This window comes from Dendrobates tinctorius, unplaced genomic scaffold, assembly GCF_039654945.1.
Source record: "Dendrobates tinctorius isolate UK_male_01 unplaced genomic scaffold, ASM3965494v1 ptg000155l, whole genome shotgun sequence".
In the NCBI taxonomy this organism is placed as follows: Eukaryota; Metazoa; Chordata; class Amphibia; order Anura; family Dendrobatidae; genus Dendrobates; species Dendrobates tinctorius.
The window spans coordinates 15,878,764-15,903,355 of record NW_027361822.1 but is presented as its reverse complement, the minus strand read 5'-3'; the positions used below and the strand labels follow the sequence as shown (position 1 = coordinate 15,903,355).

Sequence of the window (24,592 nt, the reverse complement as noted above, 5' to 3'; positions counted from 1 at the left end):
TGAGTACAGAAGCAGTGCTAAGAGTTACCTGGGGAGCAGGGCAGCAGAGGTGACAAAGCGTGCTACAAGCTAATAGTGTCAGGGTCCAGTCAGCGCTGGAAAGTAAGGAGGCACGGGACCTGCGGACACTGACAATGAACAAGCTTGCACGGGACCTATGGTCATGTGACTGCAAGGGGGCGTGGCTTAGCGTCCTGCTTTCAGATACGACAGTACAACTCAGAGTCAGGCAAAACGGAGGTCACAACAGTACGGGCAAACGGAGTACAGGAGGGACAAACAGACGGGAGGTCAGACAAAGCCAAAGGTCATACACAGGATCACAGTACAGTACCAGGGATGAGACAGAGCGGATAATCAGGGCCAAGCAGAGATCAATACCAAACAGACATAGGAGGTACCAGGCAGAATCCAAAGCGATATCCAGGGAACAGACCGAGTCATACACAGAGAATCAAGCAACCAGAACACAGCACTAACACACTCAGGGTTCACCACACAATGCCAAGGGCAAGAGTCCACCACCAGTTGCTGCTGCTTAGTAACAGAGTCCCAAAGATGAGTTCAGCTTCTGCCACGAAGGCAAGCATGCTTGAGTCCAGCTCAGCAGCCAAGTCCCACATGGTGAGTGCCACTCTCCATAGTCGCCACTCCACCAGTCCATGCAGACACTTCCTGCCGACACCATCACTGCGACCCACCACGCCATGCCAGCCCTTCGTCCAGACACCATAGCTGACACACGTCCCCCCTGGCTAAGCTGCGCAGGACTCCTCCTCAACTCCATCCTTCCACCAGGCTCTCACCAACTCAGAATCAATGAATGAATATCACCAGCAGTGATTACACACCCTGAGACTCATTTATAGAGCCCCACACCTGATTCATAATTATGTGCGCATTAAACCTAAAGTGCGATACCACTAACCACCACCGGGGACAGTCAAGTCACTTTGGCAACTTGCCAAAAGGAAAAAAAGTTCACTCTGTGCTTTTAAAACTGTCAGATCAAATTCAGATCATGACAGTCCCCAAATCTAAGAAGCATCATTGTCAGAAGCTCCTTGTCCTCCCCAACAGCTGGAGGAACCTTTCCTTGCAACCAGAAAAAATGTAAAACCTGTCCATCTATAATGACCACGGACAAGATAAAGATCCCCAATTCACATCAGGACTACAAGATCCCAGGTACTTTCAGCTGCATTACATCTAATGTGGTGTACTTAATTGTTTGTACTAAATGTCCAACTGGGGGTCTGTATGTGGGGGAGACAGGGCAAAAGCTTAGAACAAGGATGAATGCTCATCGTCACACAATAAGAGAAAAAAGAATGGATCCACCTGTGGCAAAACATGCTGGAATGAAGAGTCGCATGGATTTAAGTCTTTTTACATCAATTAAGGAATTTGCTCCTAAGACCCTGTGGGGGCATCACAACACATTAGGAGTCCCCAATCAGAGGACAATAAAACATCCGGACTCCTTATCTATGAACTGGTCCAATATTTACCGTATTTTCCGCTTTGTAAGACGCACTTTTTTCCCCAAAATTTGGGGGGAAAACAGGGGTGCGTCTTACAAAGCGGACATGCCTTACCTAGGCTGTGATCGGGGGCGTCCGGCGGTTGCTTGCCGCTGCTGCGGGTGTGTCCGGTGCCGCGTTGTGTGCCCGTCGATGCCCGGGGCTCTGCCAACATTGTGCGACAGGCCAGAGCCCCGGCATTTCCTCAGTTCCCTGTGTGCCGGTAAAAAGATGGCCGCCGGCGCGTGCGCAGATGGGATCTCGGGACCCAGTTCTCGAGAGATGAGATTTGAAATCTCATCTCTCGAGAGGTGGGTCCCGAGATCCCATCTGCGCACGCGCCGGCGGCCATTTTCCCTAGGTTCCCTGTGTGCGCGCGGTGGTGCCTGCAAAAAAATGGCCGCCGCGCGTGCGCAGATGGGATCTCGGGACCCAGCTCTCGAGAGATGAGATTTCAGATCTCATCTCTCGAGAACTGGTCCCGAGATCCCATCTGCGCACGCGCCGGCGGCCATTTTTTTTTTACCGGCACTTCAGCGCACATATACAGGGAACCGAGGAAATGCTGGGGCTCTGGTCTGTCGAACAATGTCGGCAGAGCCCCGGGCATCGATGGGCACACAACGCCGCACCGGAGCACCCGCAGCACCGGCCTCCAACAGCCGGACAAGTGGAGAAACCTGACACCAGCACAAGACTCTGCAGCAGCAACAGCACACATCGGAGCCCCCCCTCATCCCTGAATGCGGCCTGCAGCATCACTCCACGCCTGCCTCCTCCAGCAGCGAGCCTGGGACCCCTCTACACCGCAGCCACCAACCCCGGTAAGCAATAAGATGCAAGGATTATAAGAGGCACCACCATTTTATTAAAAAATATTTTTTTCTTATTTTTCTCCTCTAAAATTGTGGTGCGTCTTATAATCCGGAGCGTCTTATAAAGCGAAAAATACGGTATGTTTCTCCCTCTCCCATAGTCATTTCTGCTTCACGTCACTTGTCTCATCTATTGCATTTTTTCTGTGCTGTATTGTGCATAAATATGTGACTCTTCAGATTTTGTATTAGTCTATGCCTGATGAAGAGACCTGAGTAGTCTCGAAAGCTTGCAATGTGTTACCATCTTTTCAGTTAGCCATTAAAAGGTATCAACCACTGAGGACTCTCAATTCTGAATATTTTTCTATCTACTGGCTAACACGGTACAAAGATATACATCTTTCCTGTATCAATATGGCATTCTAGATACCCGCCCCTAGGTGGGTTTGTAGGTAGTTGATCCAGCCCGTCTCACTAGCTACCTGGAAAGCTCTCTGTTGTGAGTTCATTTTCCCCTTCGTCACTGAGGTCTGGTGAACTCCCTATTCTGGTAAAGGAAGGTAATGAGCCTGATTATCAGGCACCTGAGCCTAATGAGGATGACTGGCTGAGTGGAGTCACTGACTGGATATAAGGCTGCCGATGCCCTTCTGCCCTGCGGGTGATTTCTCTGTGGACTTCTAGGACACCAGTCTGATTCCTGCTTCCCTAAAGCTAAGTTTTCTGCTTTGCCTGTTTGCATTTATGTTTTGTTTTTGTTTTCCTTGCTTTTCTGGATTCTGCCATTCCCTGCTGGGATGAGCTGAATCTCCTTTCGCCGGTTGCTCTGTCTTCAGAATATTCCTGAGTACTGACATAGCTTTTTTGAAGCCTAGCGTCTTCAGGGCCTTTTTCACTGTCAGTCTGTTGGATCTTATTTTCATAGGGTTTTTCACGGATTGCAGACAGCAGCCTTCCTGTCCTTTCCTATCTAGGTAGTTTGGGCCCCGTCTTTGCTCAGTCTATCTTTCTGTCTGTGTTGGTGTTTTCATCTTGCTTCACCGTCATTATATGTTGGGGGCTGCCTATTGCTTTGGGGTCTGCTCTGGGGCAGTTTAGATTTCCCCTTTCTGTCTTTAGGCCTATTTAATTCTCCGGCTGTGATTGAGGGGTCTAGGGCATCGTAGGAACCCCTCGCGGCTACTGTTAGTTGTTGTGATAGGATCAGGGGTCTGCAATACGATAGCTGCCAACCTCTCTGGTTTTCTGGACTTAGCTAGCATTTCTGTTTTTGCCTCCTACGGTGACTCAATCATAACAGAATCACCCGCCATACCGCAGATCCTAGGGTACTCAATAGCAGGAAAGAATTTTTTTTTTTTTTTTTTTTTTTTTTAAAACACAAAAGTGTGTGTATATTCTTTCCTCTATATCTCTGAGGCTGTAGGGGGAATTTTTTTTTCTCTCAATGGAGATAAAGCAATTGTCTGATCGTGTGGAGCAGCTCGCTGCGGAAGTGCTGGGAATTTCCGCCTACCTTGCTCGTTCGCATGCTGTTGAACCAAAGATCCCTACACCTGATGTATTTTTTGGGGATCGATCTAAATTTTTGAGTTTCAAAAATAATTGTAAATTATTTTTTGCCTTGAAGCCTAACTCGTCAGGGAGCTCCGCGCAGCAGGTTAAAATTGTCATCTCTTTGCTGCGTGGCGATCCCCAGGATTGGGCGTTTTCTTTGAAACCAGATGATCCTATTCTGACTAATGTGAACGCATTCTTTCAAGCTTTGGGGTTGTTGTATGATGAACCTAATGCTATTGATCAGGCTGAAAATACCCTGTTGGCATTAAACCAGGGTCGAGATTCTGCAGAGTTGTACTGTCAAAAGTTCCGAAAGTGGGCGGTCCTTACTACCTGGAATGATAATGCCTTGGCTGCTCTCTTTCGGAAGGGTTTGTCAGAAGCCGTAAAAGATACTATGGTGGGATTTCCTGTTCCCTCTGGTCTGGACGATTCTATTTCATTAGCCATTCAGGTTGATCGGCGTTTACGTGAACGCAGGATTGCACGAGAGGTGTTGCCACTGGTTGAACAGACGTCTGAACCTATGCAATGTGATAGAGTTTTGTCTAAGGCGCGACGTCAGGAGTTCAGAAGGCGTAATAAGCTGTGTTTTTTTCTGTGGAGATGCCTCGCATATTATTTCTGTTTGTCCTAAACGAGAGAAACGCTTTGCACACACGTTTTCTGTTGGTGGTGTTCAACCTAAGTTTCTTCTGGCAATTACTCTGATCTGCTCCCTGTCCACATTTTCCGCCAAGGCTTTTGTGGATTCGGGAGCAGCGCTAAACCTAATGGACTTGGATTTTGCTAAACGTTGTGGATTTCCGATGACACCTCTGCAGACGCCTATCCCTTTGAGGGGGATTGATGCTACTCCTTTGGCTAAAAATAAACCTCAGTTTTGGACCCAGGTGGTCATGCGGGTCGCCCCAGACCATCAAGAAAATTGCAGATTTTTGGTGTTGCATGGTCTGCATGATGCCGTTGTTCTGGGGTTTCCCTGGTTGCAAATTCATAATCCAGTTTTGGATTGGAATTCTGTGTCTGTGGTGAGTTGGGGTTGTCGGTGTGCCTTTAGTGAGGCTCCGGTTTTTTCCACCTCTCCTCAGTCGCATGATGTTCCTGACTATTTGGCGGACTTTTATGATGTATTTAGTGAGAATGAGTCTGCGTCCTTGCCTCCTCATAGGAGTTATGACTGTGCAATTGAACTAAGCGCGGGGTGTAAATTTCCCAAGGGTCGGCTCTTCAATTTATCTGTACCCGAGCACGAGGCTATGCGGTCCTATATTAAGGAGGCGTTGGAGAAGGGTCATATTAGACCATCCTCTTCACCCTTAGGTGCCGTTTTTTTTTTTTGTGGCCAAAAAGGATGGTTCTTTAAGGCCTTGTATTGATTATCGTGCCCTCAATAAAATTACTATTAAATATCAGTATCCGTTACCCCTGATTTCGGATCTATTCTCTAGAGTTAGAGGTGCTTGCTGGTTTACCAAGCTTGACCTCAGGGGGGCGTATAATCTTATCCGCATTAAGCAGGGGGATGAATGGAAGACGGCGTTTAATACTCCGGAGGGACATTTTGAGTACCTGGTGATGCCTTTTGGGCTCACTAATGCCCCTTCTGTCTTCCAGTGCTTCATGAACGATATTTTCCGAGACTTTGTCGATAAATTTTTGATTATCTATCTGGCTGATATTTTGATCTTCTCCAAGGATTGGGATTCTCATGTGGAACATGTTCGGACTGTGTTCCGGATCTTGAGGGAGAATTCCTTGTATGTCAAAGGATCGAAATGCCATTTTGGAGTACAGAGGATTTCATTTTTGGGATTTATTTTGTCTCCGTCAACTATTGAAATGGACCCGGCCAAGGTACAGGCCATTTATGATTGGGTTCAGCCCACTTCTTTGAAGGCCCTCCAGAAGTTTTTGGGATTTGCTAATTTTTATCGGAAATTTATAGCAAAATTTTTTAGTATTGCCAAGCCATTGACTGATCTGACTAAGAAGGGTGCTGATGTGTTGAATTGGTCTCCGGAGGCTGTTGCTTCCTTTCAGGAGCTGAAGCGAAGATTTACCTCCAAGCCCCGGTTTTGCGGCAACCTGATGTCTCACTCCCGTTCCAGGTAGAGGTGGATGCTTCTGAGATTGGTGCAGGAGCTCTTTTGTCCCAAAAGGTTCCTGTAACATCTAAAATGAATCCCTGTGCTTTCTTTTCCCGAAAGTTCTCTCCATCTGAACGTAACTATGATGTGGGGAATCGGGAACTGTTGGCCATGAAATGGGCATTTGAGGAGTGGTGTAATGATGTATAGTAGGTTTCTATGAAGACAGTGGCTAGATGATAGAGTCACAGACACAGGTATACGTGAAAGTAGTTTGTATTAAACAAGCAGCACAGAACAGCACAGGTGCTGGTGGAGCCAGACAATGACAGCAGTGGTAACAGCAGCAGAACTCAGTCCAGTAGATAGCAAGTTGCACACCAGCACTATGTAGATGTAAGCAGACACAGTCTTAAGAATGCAGGCAAGGACAGTCACTTAGCCCTCTCCCTTGCGGGAGGGGAATCTTCGAGCACAGTGCAGTGGCAGAGAAAGTCACTAGGTAATTGATACTGAATGTGTAAAGGTAGCAGGGATAAGTCTCTCAGGTGAAACGCACACAGCAGTCAAGATCTTCAGCGCATACCGTGAGTGCTGTAGGAGCGGTGAGCGGTGGAGGCAGGGCTGGAAGGAGCCTTCAGGCAGACACCGTCAGAAGGTCCAGGCGGCGGCGGTTAGGCAGCAGATAATCCAGGTGGATTCAGAAGGAAGGAAGGAGGTAGCACAGCGTGCAACTCCCAGCTAGCAGATCAGGTACAGGACGAGATATACAAGCAAGGTAGTCACGTCCAGGAAAGCTATTTAAACCCGGCGGGCGGGACCAACAGGCGGTGATGTCACAGGAACCAGTATGGCCGAATGAAGCCAGGCTTAAGGGCAACAGTAAGGGCAAAGTCCGGAACACAGCAGAATAGGAACGATGCTTACATTATTCCCCCCTTAAAGAATGTCCTCCGGACAATCTTCGACCAGGCTTGTCCGGGTACCTTAGATGAAACTGCTCCAGCAGCCGCGGAGCACAGATATTCTCCACCGGTTCCCAGGAATTCTCCTCGACAGAGTATCCTTGCCACTTGACCAGGTATTGCAGCTTCCTTCTGAAGATCCGTGAATCCAGAATCTTCTCCACGACATATTGTTCATGTCCATCAACGAGCACTGGAGCTGGAGGAGAGGAAGTATGCCCTGGGAAGGAATTTGGTACAACTGGCTTTAGTAGGGAAACATGGAACACCGGGTGAACCTTCCAGGCAGGGGGCAATTTCAGACGCACCGCTACCGAATTCACTAGAGCCACGATCTTGTATGGCCCTACAAACTTCTGTCCAAGCTTGACAGTCGGTTCCCTCACCCTCAGATTCTTGGTAGACAACCAGACCGTATCTCCCACCCTATACACCGGAGCCGGCCTCCTGGTACGATCTGCTGCTCTCTTATACCTCTCCTGCGCTGTCGTCAAGGTGGTCTTTAGAGCTTCCAAATTCTGCTGTAAGAAGGAAAGATGGTCAGACACAGCAGGCACTGCAGCCTCCTTGGGGAACTGCGGCAAGATGCTTGGGTGGTAACCCTGATTAGCAAAGAACGGTGACTGCTTAGTCGAGGAGTGCTGCGAGTTGTTATATGTGAACTCTGCCAGGGGAAGCAGATCTACCCAATCGTCCTGCAGATGACTTAAGTAGCAACGGAGGTACTGCTCCAGGGTCTGATTCGTACGTTCCGTCTGTCCATTGGTCTGTGGATGGTAAGCCGAAGACAGACTTACTCTAATATCCAGAGTCGCGCAGAAACACCTCCAGAACCTAGACGTGAACTGCACCCCACGATCCGAGATCACCTCATCCGGGACCCCGTGCAGACGGACCACCTCTTGAATCAACAAGTCTGCAGTCTGTTTTGCTGTGGGTAATCCAGCGCAAGGGATAAAGTGTGCTGCCTTAGTGAGGCGGTCCACGACCACTAGAATGGTGTTCTTACCCTTGGAGACCGGTAGTTCAACAATAAAGTCCATTGAGATGGATCTCCAGGGACGAGATGGTATAGGCAAGGGTTGTAACAACCCGGAAGGTGACGCACGAGGCGTCTTGAACCGAGCACATACCTCGCAGGATGACACGTATCCCTCCACGTCCTTCCGGTACGAAGGCCACCAGAAGTACCGAGCCAGGAACTCTTGGGTCTTCGTTATTCCACGATGTCCCCCAATCTTAGAATCATGGATCAGTCGGAGGACTTCAAGTCTTGTCACTTCTGGTACATACAGCCGATTCTCCTGTAACCACACTCCTCCACTGAATTTTAGGCTTACTTCGGGGGTAGGTTGCCTTAGCAACGGATCTGCTGCGTATGCTGCTTTGATCTCAGACAGAAGATCCTGATGATGGATTGCAGAGATGAAATGAGCGGGAGACACAACAGTACTAGGAGACGACTCAATCACTTCCTCAGGAGCAGCAATCCTAGATAGCGCATCTGCCTTACCATTCCGTGCCCCCGACCTGTAGGAGATGATGAAGTTGAATTGGTTTAGAAACAAGCTCCAACGTGCCTGACGTGGGTTCAAACATCTTACGGACTGCATGAATTCCAAGTTTCGGTGGTCGGTAAGAACTGTAATCGGAGTTGAGGACCCCAGCAGCAAGTGTCTCCACTCCTTGAATGCCGTCACAATCGCCAGTAACTCCTTGTTCCCTACGTCATAGTTCTTCTGCGCCGGGGATAGCTTCTGAGAAAGAAAGGCACAAGGATGAAGAACTGCCTTCTCACCTCCTCTCTGTGACAATACTGCGCCGATGGCGACATCCGATGCGTCCACCTCAAGAGTAAAGCTCAGGTCTGGGTCTGGATGTCTTAAGATGGGAGCCGACACAAATTTGTCCTTCAGCCGTGTGAATGCCTCCTGGGCTTGCGGAGTCCACCGGAACGGTACCCCCTTCTTAGTCAGTTGGGTGATGGGTGCCACAATCTCAGAGAAGTTACGGATGAAGCGCCTATAGAAGTTGGCGAATCCCACAAACCTCTGAACTTCTTTCACCGATCCTGGCGCTGGCCACTCCTGGATCGCTCTGGTCTTTTGATCGTCCATCTGGAGACCCTGGGGAGAGATGACATAACCGAGGAACTGCACTGTTGCCCTGTGGAACTCGCATTTCTCCAATTTGATGTAAAGATGGTTATGCAGCAGGCGTTGCAGCACTGTCCTCACGTGGAGCCGATGTTCCTCGAGATCACTGGAAAAGATTAAAATGTCATCGAGATACACAACCATAAATACATCAAGCACATCTCGGAAAATGTCATTAACAAAATGCTGAAAGGTTGCAGGAGCATTTCGTAGTCCGAACGGCATGACCCGTGACTCGAAGTGTCCATAACGACAGCGGAAGGCCGTCTTCCACTCATCTCCAGACCGAATTCTCACGAGATTGTAGGCTCCCCGAAGATCCAGTTTGGTGAATATCTTAGCCTGCTTCACCCTCTCCAGTAGTTCAGAGATTAAGGGTAGCGGGTGCCGATTCATGACCGTTACCTTGTTTAAATCACGGTAGTCCATGCAAGGACGCAGACCCCCGTCCTTTTTCTTCACGAAGAAGATTGGTGCACCTGCAGGAGAAGTAGACGGTCGGATGAAGCCCTTGGCGAGATTCTCGTCGATGAAGTCCTTCAAGGCCTTTAATTCAGGACCAGACAAAGGGTAAATACGCCCGAATGGGATCTCCGCCCCAGATACCAGTTCTATCGGGCAATCATAAGGCCGGTGGGGAGGTAACATATCTGCCCTCTTCTTGTCACATACCTCTGCCAGATCCTGATACTCCGATGGTAATTGTCCCTCAGTCGTAGCTACTACCTTGGGGATAGCAGCGACCTTAGGAATAGCGGGGTTGCTGTTAGAACTTGGAGGGAACTGCACTTCCCTGGTCTCCCAGTTGATGCGAGGATTCTGAACCTGGAGCCAAGGTAACCCCAGGATAATAGGGAAGTGAGGAGAAGATATTAGTAAAAAGGACAAATGTTCCACATGTTCCTCTCCAATGCATACCTTCACCGACTCAGTCTCCATGGTTACCGGTCCAGATGTAAGTGGCGACCCGTCTACTGTCTCCATCAAGACTGACGACTCCCTCTTCACTGCCCTGATTCCATGCTTCCTTGCAAACGCGATATCCATGAAGTTCCCACTGGCCCCGGAGTCCAACATGGCGGCGCTCTCGACACACCGACCCTGGAAGCAGACCCTCAAGGATAGGTAATAGTGGGAATTCTTCTTAGTAGCGGAGTAGGAGGAAACGACGGATGTCATCGAGATCACCACTGCGTTCAATGGAAGAGATGCCAGCGAATTCATATCGGCAAAGTCCAGGTCTCTCTGATTGTCTCTGCCCCCCGAATTGTTCAGATCTAGGACGCAGGACTCCCCCGCCTCGGAGTTACAATCAATGATAGCTGCAGCCGTCTTACGTCTCCTGACTGGACACTCGGAGATGAAGTGACCGGTCCCCCCGCAGTAGAAGCACAGGTTTTCCTTAAAGCGATGCTCCTTGCGGGCATCAGGAGGATTTCTACGTACGGCATCCACCTGCATCGGTTCGGGCTCGGGCTCGGGATTCCTCCTGCTGGTGACATCTCTGGAGGGAGAAGAGAACGGAACAGTGTTATTAAACCGTAGATCAGACCAGCGCTCCTGTCTGCGCTCGGAGAGTCGATTGTCAATGCGGATGCAGTGATTGATGAAGTCCCCAAGAAGCATGGGCGAGTCCCCGCGTGCCAGTTCATCCTTAACTGCCGTAGACAATCCCCTGCGGAAGATGGCCTGCTTGGCTGCCCCGTTCCAGGTGGTGTCTAAAGCCCATCTACGGAAGTCCAATGCATACTCCAGCACCGAACGCTTCCCCTGCCGAAGGGTCAGCAGCGTCGTCTCAGCAGTATTAGCTCGGTTCGGGTCATCAAACATCTGCGTCATTGCGGCAATGAAATTGTCCATAGAGTTAAGCAGGGGGTCGTCGGTCTCAATCAAAGGGTTGGCCCATGCGAGCGCCTTACCAGACAGCAGCATGACTATAGTCAGAACTTTGGAGCGTTCAGTAGTGAACTGTGGGGCATGAGCAGCAAAGAAGATCCGGCACTGGTTCAAAAATCCTCGGAATTTATCCCTCTCACCAGCGAACCGGAAGGGTGGAAGCTTCGGGAAGGTCGGTGTAGTATCCCAGGCAGCACCTGCTACCTGCGCGGCTGGGGCCTGTTCCAGAGCAGCAATCCGATCGAGCTGCATAGGAATCGCTTGCTCCAACGCCAGAACACGATCACCCTGAAGAGGAGCTGCTTGTTCCAGCGCCGTAATCCGATTTGCCAGTCGTTGCAACTGTGCCTCTGCTGCCCCGGTGTTGTGTTCGATACGTTGCTCCAGCGTGTCCAGCTGGGTCCTAATGCCTGCCACATCCTGCCGTATCAAAGCAAGCTGCTTGCTTACACGTTTCTCCAGGGACTCTACACCTGCGGTCTCCATATTGGTGGCTTGTATATCCTGTAATGATGTATAGTAGGTTTCTATGAAGACAGTGGCTAGATGATAGAGTCACAGACACAGGTATACGTGAAAGTAGTTTGTATTAAACAAGCAGCACAGAACAGCACAGGTGCTGGTGGAGCCAGACAATGACAGCAGTGGTAACAGCAGCAGAACTCAGTCCAGTAGATAGCAAGTTGCACACCAGCACTATGTAGATGTAAGCAGACACAGTCTTAAGAATGCAGGCAAGGACAGTCACTTAGCCCTCTCCCTTGCGGGAGGGGAATCTTCGAGCACAGTGCAGTGGCAGAGAAAGTCACTAGGTAATTGATACTGAATGTGTAAAGGTAGCAGGGATAAGTCTCTCAGGTGAAACGCACACAGCAGTCAAGATCTTCAGCGCATACCGTGAGTGCTGTAGGAGCGGTGAGCGGTGGAGGCAGGGCTGGAAGGAGCCTTCAGGCAGACACCGTCAGAAGGTCCAGGCGGCGGCGGTTAGGCAGCAGGTAATCCAGGTGGATTCAGAAGGAAGGAAGGAGGTAGCACAGCGTGCAACTCCCAGCTAGCAGATCAGGTACAGGACGAGATATACAAGCAAGGTAGTCACGTCCAGGAAAGCTATTTAAACCCGGCGGGCGGGACCAACAGGCGGTGATGTCACAGGAACCAGTATGGCCGAATGAAGCCAGGCTTAAGGGCAACAGTAAGGGCAAAGTCCGGAACACAGCAGAATAGGAACGATGCTTACAAGTGGAGACATTGGTTGGAGGAAGCTAAACATCAAGTTGTGGTCCTCACTGACCACAAGAATTTGATTTACCTAGAGTCGGCTAAACGCTTGAACCCTAGATAGGCTAGGTGGGCCTTGTTTTTTACACGTTTTGATTTTGTGGTCTCTTTTCTTCCTGGAGCTAAGAATGTCAAGGCAGACGCCCTCTCTAGGAGTTTCTTTGCTGATTCTCCTGTGGTGACCAAGCCTGCTACCCTCTTAGGCGAAGGGGTAGTTCTTTCTGCCATCTCGCCCGATTTGAGACTTGCTCTGCAAGAGTTCCAGGAGGACAAACCTGAGCGTTGTCCCAGTGGAAAGTTGTATGTTCCTGACCAGTGGAAGAAGAGAGTGATGTCTGAAGTTCATTGCTCTGCATTGGCTGGTCATCCAGGTATTTTTGGTACTAGAGATCTGGTGAGTCGCTCTTTTTGGTGGCCCACCTTGTCTCATGATGTCAGGAATTTTGTGCAGTCCTGTGGGACTTGCTCCCGGTCTAAATCTTGTTCTCGCTCTAGTGGGTTGTTGATGCCTTTGCCGGTCCCCAGGAGGCCATGGACCCATATTTCAATGGATTTCATCTCTGATATGCCGGTCTCTCAAAGAATGACTGTTATTTGGGTGATTTGTGATAGGTTCTCTAAGATGGTTCATCTTGTACCACTCCCTAAGTTGCCATCTTCCTCTGAGCTGGTGCCCCTGTTTTTGCAACAGGTGGTTCGCTTGCACGGGATTCCTGAGAACATTGTATCTGACAGCGGAGTTCAGTTTGTGTCTAGATTTTGGAGGACTTTCTGTTCCAAGCTGGGAATTCAGTTGTCCTTCTCCTCTGCTTTTCACCCTCAGACCAATGGGCAGACAGAGAGAACAAACCAGACCTTGGAGTCATATTTGAGATGTTTTATTTCCGCTGATCAGGATGATTGGGTTTCATTTTTGCCCTTGGCTGAATTTGCTTTAAATAATAGAGCTAGTTCTGCCACTTTGATGTCACCTTTTTTTGGTAACTTTGGGTTTCATCCTCGATTTTCTTCAGGGCAGGTGGAGCCTTCTGCCTGCCCAGGTGTTGACACTGTGGTGGAGAGAATGCACCAGATCTGGGAACAAGTGGTGGATAAGTTATCTCTCTCCCAGGAAAAGGCCCAGCGGTTTTCCAATCGACATAGGACCATTGGTCCCCAGTTTAAGATTGGTGATATGGTGTGGTTATCATCAAAAAATATTGCTATGAAGGTGGCTTCTCCTAAGTTTAAGCCTAGATTTATTGGACCTCACAAGATTTTGGAGATTATTAATCCGGTCTCTTTTCGTTTGGCTCTTCCTGTCACATTTAAAATCCATAATGTGTTCCATAAGTCCTTGTTGAAGAGGTTTGTTGAACCAGTTGTTCCTGGGGTGGCACCTCCAGACCCTGTATTGGTTGAAGGTAACATGGAATATGAGGTAGAGAAAATACTGTATTCACGTCTGGCTAGACGGAGACTCCAGTATTTGGTTAAGTGGAAGGGTTATGGTCAGGAGGATAATTCCTGGGTCTCTGCCTCTGATATTCATGCCAAAAGATTGGTGCGTGCCTTTCATCGGGCTCACCCTGATCGCCCTGGTGGCGTGGTTGAGGGTTCGGTGACCCCTCCTCAAGGGGGAGGTACTGTTGTGAGTTCATTTTCCCCTTCGTCACTGAGGTCTGGTGAACTCCGTATTCTGGTAAAGGAAGGTAATGAGCCTGATTATCAGGCACCTGAGCCTAATGAGGATGACTGGCTGAGTGGAGTCACTGACTGGATATAAGGCTGCCGATGCCCTTCTGACCTGCGGGTGTTTTCTCTGTGGACTTCTAGGACACCAGTCTGATTCCTGCTTCCCTAAAGCTAAGTTTTCTGCTTTGCCTGTTTGCATTTATGTTTTGTTTTTGTTTTCCTTGCTTTTCTGGATTCTGCCATTCCTTGCTGGGATGAGCTGAATCTCCTTTTGCCGGTTGCTCTGTCTTCAGAATATTCCTGAGTACTGACATAGCTTTTTTGAAGCCTAGCGTCTTCAGGGCCTTTTTCACAGTCAGTCTGTTGGATCTTATTTTCATAGGGTTTTTCACGGATTGCAGACAGCAGCCTTCCTGTCCTTTCCTATCTAGGTAGTTTGGGCCCCGTCTTTGCTCAGTCTATCTTTCTGTCTGTGTTAGTGTTTTCATCTTGCTTCACCGTCATTATATGTTGGGGGCTGCCTATTGCTTTGGGGTCTGCTCTGGGGCAGTTTAGATTTCCCCTTTCTGTCTTTAGGCCTATTTAATTCTCCGGCTGTGATCGAGGGGTCTAGGGCATCGTAGGAACCCCCCACGGCTACTGTTAGTTGTTGTGATAGGATCAGGGGTCTGCAATCCGATAGCTGCCAACCTCTCTGGTTTTCTGGACTTAGCTAGCATTTCTGTTTTTGCCTCCTACGGTGACTCAATCATAACAGCTCTCCCTGACACAGTGTAACGAAAGCTCAGCAGTACCTCTGCTGATCAATACACATATTCAAGCTTCCATCCCAAGGCCACCTACCTTGGGATACAGAACGATCATTCAGCATCCTTCCTGTTATGAGCTCATTTTCTGCACCACCAGTTGAGAGTTCTCCTTCCGTTCTCCCTCTGGTGGTGACAGGAGGTAGTGAGGTTGGTTTAATTGGTAGTGATCTGCCACCTGGTGAGGAAGATAACGATTGGATCTCTGGAGTATCAGACTGGATATAAGACAGCCGACGCCCTATCCTGGTGCTGGTGATTCAGTCTGCTTCTCAGGTCTTGGACTCAGCTCTGTTCCAGTCTTCTCAAGTTAAGTTTGTTTTTGCTAATGTTCACACTTGCTCTTGTTGGTCAATTCAGTTTTTTGTGTGGTCAGCCAGCCCGGCTGGGCTGTGCTGAATTTCCACTCTTCTTTATCTGTATTTGCCAAATTGCATTTTTTTTGTCCCTTATTAGATTGGCCTCTTTTTTGCTCTGTCTCAGAATATTTCAGAGTGCTGATATAGTGGGAGAAGTCTAGTGACTTCAGGGTTAATTTTGCTATCAGTTGTGTTGGACATGTTTGTAGGGTTTTTGGCAGATTGCAGACAGTGTATTTCCTTTCCTGTCCTTTCTAGTTAGTTTGGCCCCATCATTTGCTAGGCCTATTTTCCTGCCTTTGTTTGTGTTTTCATCTTGTTTCACCGTCAATACATGTGGGGGGCTGTCTTTCCTTTGGGGTCTGCTCTGGGGCAGTTAGTTTTCCTCTTTTCCTGTTTTAGGCTTATTTAGCTCTCCGGTTGTGACGAGGCGTCTAGGACCACCGTAGGAACGCTCCACGACTGCTGCTAGTTGCGTGTTAGAATCAGGGGTCTGCAGTCTGCATAGTTACCAACCTCTTTGGTTTTCTGAGACTTAGCTTGTGTTGTTTTTTATTTCCTCCTCGGCGACCCGTTCATAACAGAATCACCAGCCATACCGCAGATTCTAGGGTACTCAAAAACAGGAAAAAGTTTTAAAAAAAGTGTCTTTTATATATATTTTTTCCTCTTTTTCTCTGGGCCGTAGGAGGATTTTTTTTCCCTAATGGAGATTAAGCAATTGTCTCATCGTGTGGAGCAACTTGCTGCTGAAGTGCAGGGAATTTCCACCTATCTCATTCAGTCACATGCTGCTGAACCTAAGATCCCTACTCCTGATGTGTTTTTTGGGGATCGGTCTAAATTTCTGAATTTTAAGAATAATTGTAAATTATTTCTTGCCTTGAAGCCTAACTCATCGGGGAGCTCTGTGCAGCAGGTTAAAATTGTCATCTCCTTGCTGCGCGGCGATCCCCAGGATTGGGCGTTTTCTCTGACACCTGAAAATCCTATTCTGACTAATGTGGATGCATTTTTTCAGGCCTTGAGGATGTTGTATGATGAACCTAATGCTGTTGATCAAGCTGAGAGAACCCTGTTGGCATTAAACCAGGGTCAGGATCCTGCAGAGTTATACTGTCAAAAATTCCGAAAGTGGGCGGTCCTTACTACATGGAATGATAGTGCATTGGCAGCCCTCTTTCGAAAAGGTTTATCAGAGACCGTAAAAGATGTTATGGTGGGATTTCCTGTTCCCTCTGGTCTGGATGGCTTTATGTCATTAGCCATTCAAGTTGATCGGCGTTTACGTGGACGTAAAACTACACGGGAGGCGCTGCCACCTTTTGAACAAATGTCAGAACCTATGCAATGTGATGGGGTTTTGTCTAGGGCGCAACGTCAGGAGTTTAGAAGGCGTAATAAGCTGTGTTTTTTCTGTGGAGACGCCTCTCATACTCTTTCTGTCTGCCCTAAACGAGAGAAACGTTTTGCACACACATTTGCTGTGGGCAGTGTACAACCTAAGTTCCTTTTGGCAATTACTCTGATCTGCTCCTTGTCCACGTTTTCCACTAAGGCTTTTGTGGATTCAGGAACAGCTCTGAATCTGATGGATTTGGACTTTGCTAAACGTTGTGGTTTGTCCAGGACACCTCTGCAGACTCCTATTCCTTTGAGGGGTATTGATGCTACTCCTTTGGCGGAGAATAAACCTCAGTTTTGGACCCATGTGATAATGCGAGTTGCCCCAGACCACCAAGAAAACTGTACATTTTTGGTGCTGCATAATTTGCATGATACTATTGTTCTGGGTTTTCCCTGGTTGCAAACTCATAATCCAGTTTTGGATTGGAAATCTGGGTCTGTGGTGAGTTGGGGTTGTCAGTGTGTTCTTAGGGACGCTCCTGTTTTCTCCACCTCTCCTCAGTCTCATGATATTCCTGATTATCTGGCCGATTTTTCTGATGTATTTAGTGAGAGTAACTCTGCATCTTTGCCTCCTCATAGGAGTTATGACTGTGCAATTGAGTTGATGCCTGGGTGTAAATTTCCCAAGGGTCGGCTCTTCAACTTATCAGTACCCGAACATGATGCTATGCGATCCTATATTAAGGAGTCATTGGAGAAGGGTCATATTAGACCATCCTCGTCACCTTTAGGTGCTGGGTTTTTTTGTGGCCAAGAAAGATGGTTCATTAAGACCGTGTATTGATTATTGTTCCGTTAACAAGATGACGGTTAAATATCAGTACCCGTTACCTCTGATGTCTGATTTATTCTCCAGAGTTAAGAGTGCCTGCTGGTTTACTTAGCTTGACCTCAGGGGGGCGTATAATCTTATTCGCATCAAGCACGGGGATGAATGGAAGACGGCGTTTAATACTCCGGAGGGACATTTTGAGTACCTGGTGATGCCTTTTGGGCTCTCCAATGCCCCTTCTGTCTTCCAGTCCTATATGAATGATATTTTCCGTGACTTTGTGTCTAAGTTTTTGATCATCTATCTGGATGATATTTTGATCTTTTCTAGTGATTGGGATTCTCATGTGGAACACGTCCGGACTGTGTTCCGGATTTTGAGGGAGAATTCCCTGTTTGTTAAGGGATTGAAATGCCTCTTTGGTGTACAGAGGATTTCATTTTTGGGATTTATCTTGTCTCCATCGACTAGTGAAATGGACCCGGCCAAGGTACAGGCCATTTATGATTGGGTTCAGCCTACTTCTTTGAAGGCTCTTTAGAAGTTTTGGGGTTTTGCTAATTTCTATCGTGAATTTAAAAGGTAATTTTTCTAGTATAGTCAAACCGCTGACTGATCTGAAGGGCGCTGATGTGCTAATTGGTCTCCTGAGGCTGTCTCAGCATTTCAGGAGCTTAAGCGGAGATTTACTTCAGCTCTAGTTTTACGGCAACCTGATATCTCACTTCCATTTCAAGTGGAGGTAGACGCTTCTGAGATTGGTGCAGGAGCTGTTTTGTCCCAAAAAGATCCTGTGACCTCTAAGATGAATCCCTGTGCCTTCTTTTCTCGAAAGTTCTCCCCATCTGAATGCAACTATGACGTGGGGAATCGGGAATTGTTGGCCATGAAATGGGCATTTGAGGAGTGGAGACATTGGTTGGAGGGAGCTAGACATCAATTTGTGGTCCTCACCGATCACAAGAATCTGACTTATCTGGAGTCGGCCAAACGCTTGAATCCTAGGCAGGCTAGATGGGCCTTGTTTTTCACGCATTTTAATTTTGTGGTCTCTTTTCTTCCGGGCACTAAGAATGTTAAGGCAGACGCCCTTTCTAGGAGTTTCTTTGTTGATTCTCTTAATGTGACCGAGCCTACTACTATCCTAGGTGAGGGGGTAGTTCTTTCTGCCATTTCGCCCGATTTGAGACGGGCCCTGGAGGAATTTCAGGAGGATAAACCTGAGCGTTGCCCTATGGGAAGATTGTATGTTCCTGACCAGTGGAGAAAGAGAGTGATGTCTGAAGTCCATTGCTCCGCATTGGCTGGTCATCCAGGTATTTTTGGTACCAGAGATTTGGTGAGTTGGTCGTTTTGGTGGCCTGCCTTATCTCGTGATGTCAGGAATTTTGTACAGTCCTGTGGGACTTGTTCTCGGTCTAAACCCTGTTCTCGTTCTAGTGGGTTGCTGATGCCCCTGCCGTTACCCAAGAGGCCATGAACCCATATCTCAGTGGATTTTATTTCTGATCTTCCTGTCTCTCAGAGAATGACTGTTATCTGGGTGATTTGTGATAGATTTTCGAAGATGGTCCATCTTGTACCACTCCCAAAGTTGCCATCTTCCGCTGAGTTGGTGCCCTTGTTTTTACAACAGGTGGTTCGGTTACATGGGATTCCTGAGAACATTGTGTCCGATAGAGGGGTCCAGTTTGTTTCCAGATTTTGGAAAGCCTTTTGTTCCAATCTGGGAATTCAGTTATCCTTCTCCTCCGCGTTTCATCCCCAGACCAATGGGCAGACTGAGAGAACAAACCAGACCCTGGAGTCTTATTTAAGATGTTTTATATCTGCTGATCAAGATGATTGGGTCTCATTTTTGCCCTTGGCTGAATTTGTGCTGAACAATAGAGCTAGTTCTGCCACTTTGATGTCACCCTTTTTCTGTAATTTTGGGTTTCATCCTCGATTCTCTTCAGGGCAAGGGGAGTCTTCGTCCTGCCCAGGTGTGGACACTGTGGTTGTGAGAATGCAGCAGATATGGGACCAAGTGGTGGATAAATTGTCACTCTCTCAGGAAAAGGCCAAGCGCTTTTCCAACCGGCATAGGACCATTGGTCCCTGGTTTAAAGTGGGTGATATGGTTTGGTTGTCATCTAAGAATATTCCTATGAAGGTTGCATCTCCAAAATTTAAGCCAAGATTTATTGGACCTTATGGGGTTTTGGAGATTCTTAATCCTGTTTCTTTTCGATTGGCTCTTCCAGTTACGTTCAAAATCCATAACGTATTTCACAAATCACTGTTGAAGAGGTTTGTTGAGCCAGTAGTTCCTGTGGCGGCACCTCCTGACCCTGTGTTGGTTAACGGCAATATGGAATATGAGGTAGAGAAAATATTGGATTCTCGTTTGGTTACACGGAGACTCCAGTATTTGGTCAAATGGAAGGGTTATGGCCAGGAGGATAATTCTTGGGTCTCTGCCTCTGATATTCATGCCAATAAATTGGTTCGTGCTTTTCACCGGGCCCATCCTGATCGGCCTGGTGGCATGGATGAGGGTTCGGTGACCCCTCCTCAAGGGGGGGTACTGTTATGAGCTCATTTTCTGCTCCACCAGTTGAGAGTTCTCCTTCCGTTCTCCCTCTGGTGGTGACAAGAGTTAGTGAGGTTGGTTTAATTGGTAGTGATCTGCCACCTGGTGAGGAAGATAACGATTGGATCTCTGGAGTATCAGACTGGATATAAGACAGCTGATGCCCTATCCTGGTGCTGGTGATTCAGTCTGCTTCTCAGGTCTTGGACTCAGCTCTGTTCCAGTCTTCTCAAGTTAAGTTTGTTTTTGCTAATGTTCACACTTGCTCTTGTTGGTCAATTCAGTTTTTTGTGTGGTCAGCCAGCCCGGCTGAGCTGTGCTGAATTTCCACTCTTATTTATCTGTATTTGCCAAATTGCCTTTTTTCTGTCCCTTATTAGATTTGCCTCTTTTTTGCTCTGTCTCAGAATATTTCAGAGTGCTGATATAGTGGGAAAAGTCTAGTGACTTCAGGGTTAATTTTGCTATCAGTTGCGTTGGGACATTTTTGTAGGGTTTTTGGCAGATTGCAGACAGTGTCTCCTTTCCTGTCCTTTCTAGTTAGTTTGGCCCCATCGTTTGCTCAGCCTATTTTCCTGCCTTTGTTTGTGTTTTCATCTTATTTCACCGTCAATACATGTGGGGGGCTGTCTTTCCTTTGGAGTCTGCTCTGGGGCAGTTAGTTTTCCTCTTTTCCCGCTTTAGGCTTATTTAGCTCTTCGGTTGTGACGAGACGTCTAGGACCACCGTAGGAGCTCTCCACGACTGCTGCTAGTTGCGTGTTAGGATCAGGGGTCTGCAGTCTGCATAGTTACCAACCTCTTTGGTTTTCTGAGACTTAGCTTGTATTGTTTTTTATTTCCTCCTCGGCGACCCATTCATAACACCTGCCACTCTTCCTCTCTCCTGGGACACCCACACAGCCCCCCCCTAGCGGACACAGTAGTTACTACACCACTAAATATATATATATATATACATATACACATACACACACACAGATAGGATGTTTACCGGTCATTATCTGCTTACACAAATCAAGATGCACTTTTCCTTTGCTAGTCAGAGAATTAGTAGGTTAGGCAGTAATGATAAAGTGACTGAATTCCCCAACTCCTAGGAATGAAGTTATATTGACAATGGGTCTAAATTCCTAACTGTAAAGTGACTGGATTATGGTCAAAAGCCTGAAATTTTGACACTGATTAGACTTGGGCCAGGTTGACAAATATACTTTACAAGGCTTTTGTCCAAACGATGCTTGAACCAATCTTGATGACTCTTCCATCCACAGGCAGAACACTTCTGTGTTTTCTGAGAAAGCCTTCAAGGAAGTATCTACTTTTCTTCAAGAACATCTGCAGTTCGCAGTCCCATAATTAGTCAATAGACTGACACTGAGCAGCCTAAAGTGAGAAGCAAAACCCGAACCAGCCTCAGAGGCTGCACACTGTAGCCAAAGTAAGAGACTAGTTGCCTAATAACCAGACAGGTGTCACTTGCCTGCATTCTATTTAGTAATAGTTGAGCCGGTACGATCTAAAGATCGTACCGGCTCAACTATTACTAAATAGAATGCAGGCAAGTGACACCTGTCTGTCTGTCTCTGCTCATCAAGAAATTCCCTTTGAAATATCTCCTCCTACTTTGTGAAATTCCTTTTTTTGGAGGGAAGGCCCTTAAATGGCCTTCCCTCAAAAAAAAGGAATTTCACAAAGTTGGAGGAGATATTTCAAAGGGAATTTCTTGATGAGCAGAGAAGTATGAATGTCTTCCTTAACAACCAAAATTCTCTGAACGATCATAAGGGCTCATTCAGACAAACGTTTTAAAGGGAATCTGTCACCTCATTTTAGGCCTATAAGCTGTGGCCACCTTCATCAGGGGCTTAGCTACAGAATTCTGTAGTGCTGTAGATAAGCCCCCAATGTAACCTGAAATAGAAGACAAACGAGTTAGATTATACTCACCGGAGGGCGGTCCAGTCCGATGGGTGTCGCAGTCTGGTCCTCCGATCATCTAGCAATGACGTCCTCCTCCTTGCTTCTGTCGCGCTCCTGTGCAGGAGTAATTCTCTGCCCTGTTGAGGGCAGAGTAAAGTACTGCAGTGCGCAGGTGACGGACCTCTCTGACCTTTCCCGGTGCCTGCGCACTGCAGTACTCTGCTCTGCCCTCAATAGGGCAGATATAGTACGCCTGCGCACGAGCGGCGGCAGAAGTAAGAAGGAGGACGTCATTGCTAGAAGATGGGAGGTACTGGACCGCGACACCCATTGGACCGGACTGGACCCCCCGGGTGGGTATAATCTAACTCATTTTTCTTCTCTTTCAGGCTACATCGGGGGCTTATCTACAGCATTACAGAATGTTGTAGATAAGCCCCTGATGGCGGTGGCCGCAGCTCATAGAGCAAAAATGAGGTGACAGATTCCATTTAAACGTCTGTGTGCAAAGCAGGCAGCATACAGAGAGCACAATGACTAATCAATGTAGTCAGCAGCTGACTCTGTCCCAGCCCAGGCCTCCCTGTGCAAGTACAGATGCCTGTACAGAAGTTAAACGGTGAAGGCCAAGGCAAACTCTGGCATCTGATAAATGGAGTGGCCGGCCCTATGCATGTCCGTGAAAGCAGCTGCCAGGCTGCTTCCATAAAGAGGGCAACTGTGACAAAAGGCGGATGATTTAAAAGAGGAAGCGACAATTTAAGACGGAATGTAACTGGGTTGTAAAACAGAACCTTCAATATTACAGTCATGGCTGAAAGTGTTGGCATCCTTGAAATTGTATCAGAAAATGAAGTATTTCTCTCAGAAAATTCTTGCAATTACATGTTTTTTTATACACATGTTTATTTCCTTTGTGTGTATTGAAACAACACAAAAAAGCAAAAAAAAAAATGGAAATTGGACATAATTTCACAATCAGCACCATTTCACGGGTAATTCCCAGTTTTTTGTGTCTCTGGATATAAAGATGGATTTTGGACTTATGAGCTTTTAATGAAAATGAAATAAAAGTTATTTTTTATGGATATCACCCACGCTGGACTTCTGCTTCACCTTCATACTACTTGCAGCACTGCATGATCCGCACGGTGGGACTGGAGAGGAGGTGAGCTGATCTTTGTTGCTTCTTGTTTCATCAACAAGCTTCTTACACCTCTCAAGTGGAATTTTTGACCAAATTGCTGAAGGACTCTCACATTTGAAGGCGCCTTCTCCCATCAGCAATATTAAGATCGCTCCATAGGTGTTGGGATCCATATGGGATTTACCATAGATCCTGACCCATTGCTGGCCACTTCAGAACTCTCCAGCTCTTTGTTTCCACCCATTTCTGGATGCTTGTTGAACTACGGTTGGGGTCATTACCCTACAGGACTCGTAGAAGGGCAGTTAGTGCAAAGGCTGTTGTCCGGCATGCTTCACAGAGGACTCTCCTGCTTCCATATTTTAATGTGACTCAATAAATGGTATTTTTATATGGGATGGTGCGTGCCACCCTTCTTTTCCACAGACACTGCCTGAATTGTGCTTTTCCTGGGTGGGCACCTGAGATCCCAGGGGCGGTGCACCCAACTCTCTCTGACAAATCCTGCCTGCCGCCCTCTCGGGCAAATCCTGCCCATATTTGTTTAACATTTTGGCAGTAAGGATGACTATAAAGTTGAAAAACCGACAGACCACAGAAATCACAACAAATAACACAAAATGGTATCAACCCATAAATGAAAATGACCTGTGACTTCTCTGCATTTAGTGGTTACTACTCACCTAGATCATTATCTGTAGGAATCTCCTCTTTACACCACTCATCACCGCTCACATTTATATCTGTAGTATTAATATGTGCCAGATCTTCACCCTGAAACAAATATTGTAAAAGTTACAGACATATGCACTCACATCTACAGAATATATAAAAAGTCTACACACCCCTGTTACAATGCCAGATTTCTTGCTATGTAAAATGTCAAAGATAGCAGCCATGATGAACCACGCCCTGTTACCTTTTTGTTCCGAAGAGCTCTCTGCAGCCCCCTATCGTCTGGACAATTACGCGATTGGCCGACGATTAACAGAGGAGGCTGCAGGCTGTCTCCACTAATAGGTCGCATATTGGGAAAGGAACAGTGAGCTGTTATGATTGAGTCACCGTAGGAGGCAAAAACAGAAATGCTAGCTAAGTCCAGAAAACCAGAGAGGTTGGCAGCTATCGGATTGCAGACCCCTGATCCTATCCACAACTACTAACAGTAGCCGTGGGGGGTTCCTATGATGCCCTAGACCCCTCGATCACAGCCGGAAAATTAAATAGGCCTAAAGAAAGAAAGGGGAAAGCTAAACTGCCCCAGAGCAGACCCCAAAGCAATAGGCAGCCCCCAACATATAATGACGGTGAAGCAAGATGAAGACAGACTGAGCAAAGACGGGGCCCAAGCTAACTAGATAGGAAAGGACATGAAGGCTGCTGTCTGCTATCCGTGAAAAACCCTATGAAAATAAGAGCCAACAGACTGACAGTGAAAAAGGCCCTGAAGATGCTAGGCTTCAAAAAAGCTATGTCAGTACTCAGGAATATTCTGAAGACAGAGCAACCGGCAAAAGGAGATTCAGCTCACCCCAGCAGGGAACGGCAGAATCCAGAAAAGCAAGGAAAACAAAACCAAAACCAAATGCTAACAAGCAAAGCAGAAAACTTAGCTTTAGAGGAGCAGGAATCAGACTGGTG

At 47.4% G+C, this 24,592-nt stretch overlaps 1 protein-coding gene across 2 annotated transcripts in view; it reads right to left on the bottom strand.

Annotated features, from left to right (window-relative positions):
• The window catches only part of LOC141051054 (uncharacterized), a 176,487-nt gene that overhangs the window by 116,489 nt on the left and 35,406 nt on the right, over positions 1–24,592 (bottom strand). The window contains exon 6 of one of the 2 annotated variants that reach the window (XM_073547878.1): positions 23,635–23,725. The exons of the other annotated variant lie outside the window; for it this stretch is intronic. Within the exon in view, the coding sequence (XP_073403979.1) occupies positions 23,635–23,725 (91 nt within the window). The remainder of the gene's footprint in view (positions 1–23,634; positions 23,726–24,592) is intronic. 2 annotated transcript variants of the gene reach the window in all.